Source organism: Orycteropus afer, unplaced genomic scaffold (assembly GCF_000298275.1).
Source record: "Orycteropus afer afer isolate SDZICR_OR568_19922 unplaced genomic scaffold, OryAfe1.0 scaffold00067, whole genome shotgun sequence".
NCBI lineage: Eukaryota > Metazoa > Chordata > Mammalia > Tubulidentata > Orycteropodidae > Orycteropus > Orycteropus afer.
In genome coordinates, this window is record NW_006921654.1 from 10228357 (window position 1) to 10232309 (window position 3953).

General features: G+C 48.5%; 1 protein-coding gene across 1 annotated transcript in view; it reads left to right on the forward strand.

The window, feature by feature from the left end:
• Positions 1-3511, forward strand: part of HYDIN (HYDIN axonemal central pair apparatus protein) — a 333125-nt gene extending 329614 nt beyond the window's left edge. The window contains exons 85-86 of the mRNA XM_042780857.1: positions 1640-1864; positions 3029-3511. Of these exons, the coding sequence (XP_042636791.1) occupies positions 1640-1864; positions 3029-3511 (708 nt within the window). The remainder of the gene's footprint in view (positions 1-1639; positions 1865-3028) is intronic.
• The last annotated feature ends 442 nt before the right edge of the window (positions 3512-3953 follow it).

Sequence of the window (3953 nt, forward strand, 5' to 3'; positions counted from 1 at the left end):
GTTTAGTTCTTCTGCATCTTTGTTGAGTTTCTTTCCAGTTGTTCTATCTCTTATTGAAAGTGATATGTTAAAATCTCCTAATATTACTATGGTAGCATAGTGCCTAAGGCACTTGACTGCTAACCAGAAGGCTGGCGGTTCAAACCCACCAGCCACTCCTCAGAAGGAAGGTTGGGCAGTCTACTTCTGTAGTGATACCGCCTCGGAAACCCCAGGATGGGTATCTACGGCACATAACAACGACAACAACAAAATCACCCTCTCACCCTGAGTACTGGAAGAAGGACCCCATAAAAACCCCATGTAATCTTTGTTCAGCGCTCAGTCTCTGGGTGTGAGTCCACTGAGTGTGTGCTAGCACACAGAAATAAAGGTCCTTCCTTTTTTCACCATCCTGTTTGGCGTCAGTCTTTTCCTTGATGGCTCTGGTAACACGTTCAGGGAGAAGAATGCCATCCAGTATTTCTTTCTCCTGTTACCTTGTTGGACTTTAGTATCAATGTTACATAAGCTGAAGCAGGTTCCCTCTTTTTCTTTTCTCTGGAAGAACTTGTACAAGACCAGAATTCTTTCAACCTTGATTGTCTGGGTGAACTTGCAAGTGAAGTTCTGTGACCCTGGAATTGTGCTAAAGGATGCTTTCTGACTATTGATTCTGTTCCTTTCAGAATCATAGGACTTTGTGGGTTTTCGGTATTTCTTGAGTTTTTTTTTTTTTTAATGTTATATTTGCTTATACATTTGTCCACTTAATCTACATTTTTATACTATATTCTTTTCTGTTAACATCTGCAACAACTTTAGTGAGAACCTCTTTTTATTGTGTATTTTTCAACAATAAGAACTAGTGATTTTCAAAAAGAAAACAATACCTACACATGGTGAAAACAGAAGGTTAATCATACAAAAGCATAAAATACAGAAAGTAAAAGGGCCCCGCAATCCTGCGTCCCACACCCTGAGGAAACTACTGGTGGCAGCTTGGTATCCGGCCTCATAGTCTCATCTCTGTCCATAGAGATACACGTTCTTCTCCACAAAACATGAGTTCTTACTTTATGTACTTTCCTGAACGCCTTTTCTCCCACTTTTGATGTCATCAGACACTTCAGTGCTTACAGCAGTGATGGCGTAATATCCCACTGAAGTGGGTAAACTATGCTCCCACTCTGGGTCTTTGAAATGTCTCCCATGCTCTACTATCATAAGCAATACTCTTTGGTTTGGTTTGGTTTAGTTTTGCTGTCAGTAATGGTAAAGGAAGGCGAAAACCTCCCTTCCCCAAATGAAGGCAGAGACCAGGAAGCTGGCTGAGACTGGCTATGAGCAAAGCACTAGCAGCCTGACCTTCAGCCCTCCTGCTGATGGCAGCCCAAACCCCATCTCCGTAAGTGCGCTTCTCAGGAGAGGAACTTGAGTATCTACTTTTGGATTCAGAAATTTCCAGAAATAGAAACACCTGGGCCAGAGAGAACCAACAGCTTGTAGAGAAGGGAAGCCTGGTCTCCCATCAACGTGAGCACCACCTCTGCCACCACCCTGCTTGGAGGCCTTGGGCAGGACACTGGGCGGGCAGGACGCTGGGCGGGCAGGGGTGAGTCAGACTCTCAGCATCACAGGAGCCTGTCTTCTCTTTCAGGGCATATTCTCGTTTGAGTTCCAGCCCCTGAAAGCTGGAGAAACCTTTGGGAGACTTTCTTTGCACAACAGTGAACTAGGTTACTACCTATATGAGCTCAGTCTGAAGGCCATCCCCTCACTGCCTGAAAAGCCCGTCCACTTCCAGACTGTTATTGGCAACAGCCAGAGCATCTTTGCCAAGTTCACCAATTACACCCGGCAGAAGACGGAATACCTCTGCAGGGTGAGCAGCCCCGGCCCCCTCCCCCGCCCTTCCCTTGCCAGAAGTCTGGGCTCAGCGATAATGGGAGGAAGACACGGAGGGTGCAAGAGTCTGAAACTCAACGAGAGCCAGGTGCTTGTCACAGGGCCCCACCGTGGAGGCCTGAATCGAGCCTGGAAACTCCCAGCTGGACACAAGTCATTCCGGGCCTGGGTTCTTCCTTTCTGGACTTTGTAGCTTACTGAGCGAGGAGGGACCGGTTCTGCTTCCCCAGCATCTCAGTAGCTAATGAAGTGTACAAGCTGCTCAGTGGCCTGAGTTGAGGCCAAGGAATCGAACAGGCCTGTGCCTGAATACTGGCTTCATCGCTGACTCGCTGTGTGGGTAATTTACTGACACTCCCTGGGCTTACCTGTGAGTGGGGATGGACAAGCAGCCCTAGGATTGCTGGGGTGATTTTTAAACTGCACACGAAGCAGTGCTCATACTGCCCGGTCCATCGTAAGTGCTCCATAGAGATCAGCTGTTTTAGCAGTGGGAATACAGGTGTTACTCCTGAAATGGAAACCCAAAATCACAACAAAACAGGTGTTTATTCCTTCTTCAGATAACAGTCTGGGCATAAGCAGTTTGGGGAGACAAGGGGAAGCTGCACACATCACTTTCACTCCCAGGCCATGGAACAGAACTTCCTCCCCAGGCCCTACCCCATCCTAGTCAGGTTCTCAAGAGAAGCAGACTCGGTGACTGGCTGTATATCTACCCCATCCCCAGCGTCTGCCGTCACAGTGCCGGAGGGAGGGAGGGCCTGGAGAGGCTTGCACTGCACGTAAACACAGCAGCAGGGAAGTGACACCTTTCACTTTGGCTCATACGGATTGCCCAGAACTAGTCCCACTCATGCACAAAGACCCAGAAAGCTCCCTCTTCCCTGTGCGTGGAAGGAAAGTAGAACCAGATGCGGGGGGGGGGGATGTCTTTGTGCACCCCAGATTCTTTATCATAAAACAGATAATAAGTATCAACACCTACTCTTCAAGGTAGTTAAAAGGACACAGCTTTATAACCTGCCCGGCCTCACACAAGCATCACCGACTTGATGTCCATGAGTGAGGGGGCTCAGACTCCTGGGACATGTGCTCTTCAGGATCCTGGGTGAGCTGGGTGCTCTTGTTCCCCTTGCAGACCGACTGCCCGGACTTCCACACAGAAAGAGTCATTAATGCAGCCCCAGGAGCCCAGGGAGGCACCGAGGTGAGCGTGGAGATCATCTTTGAGCCCAGCCACCTGGGTGAGACCAAGGGCACCCTGACCCTGTCATCGCTCACAGGAGGGGAGTATACCATCCCCCTGTTTGGAATGGCTGTGCCCCCCAAGCCCCAGGGGCCCTTCCTGATCCGAGCCGGGTGCAGCATCATCATCCCCTTCAAGAATGTCTTCTACCATCCGGTGACCTTCTCCTTCATTGTGGAGAACCCGGCCTTCATCATCCGTGCCGGAGACTCCGTGCGGCCCAAGAAGATCAACAATATCACCGTCTACTTCGAAGGCAACCCCTCCGGCAACAAAACGCCCATCACCGGCAAGCTGATCGTGTCCTGCCCTCCCGGGGAAGGCAGCGAGACAGGGATTAAATGGGTGTACTATCTGAAGGGGATCACCCCTTAGAGGTAACCAGGGTCAGGTGTGTCAAGGAAAAGCCATCTCCTCAGCATTGTGTGTATGCATTGTTCTAGCCTGACAGAAGATAAAGAATAAGAATCCTAAAGGTATGCCTTTATTCTCCTCGTTCTATTATAGGAGTGGCTTCCAGAGTTTATGTTCCAGATGCTTATCACATGTATGCATATATACGTATTATATTAAATGCAGTAGCTACACACAATAGATCTATGTTTTAGATGATTGGTTCTTTGCCAGCCCCAAACTGAATTTCTTAACATATCCCTAAATCTCAGGTGTTCTGTAAAAATCTCCATTTTTAACAAGAAGACATGGTTCTCACACTCATGACCTTCTATCAGACGGCACTTAGCAGGTCATGGTCTGAAGCACTGCAGTTTCTTTTCAAAATCCAGCTTTTCGAAGGGTCTTTACAAGTGACGCTGTG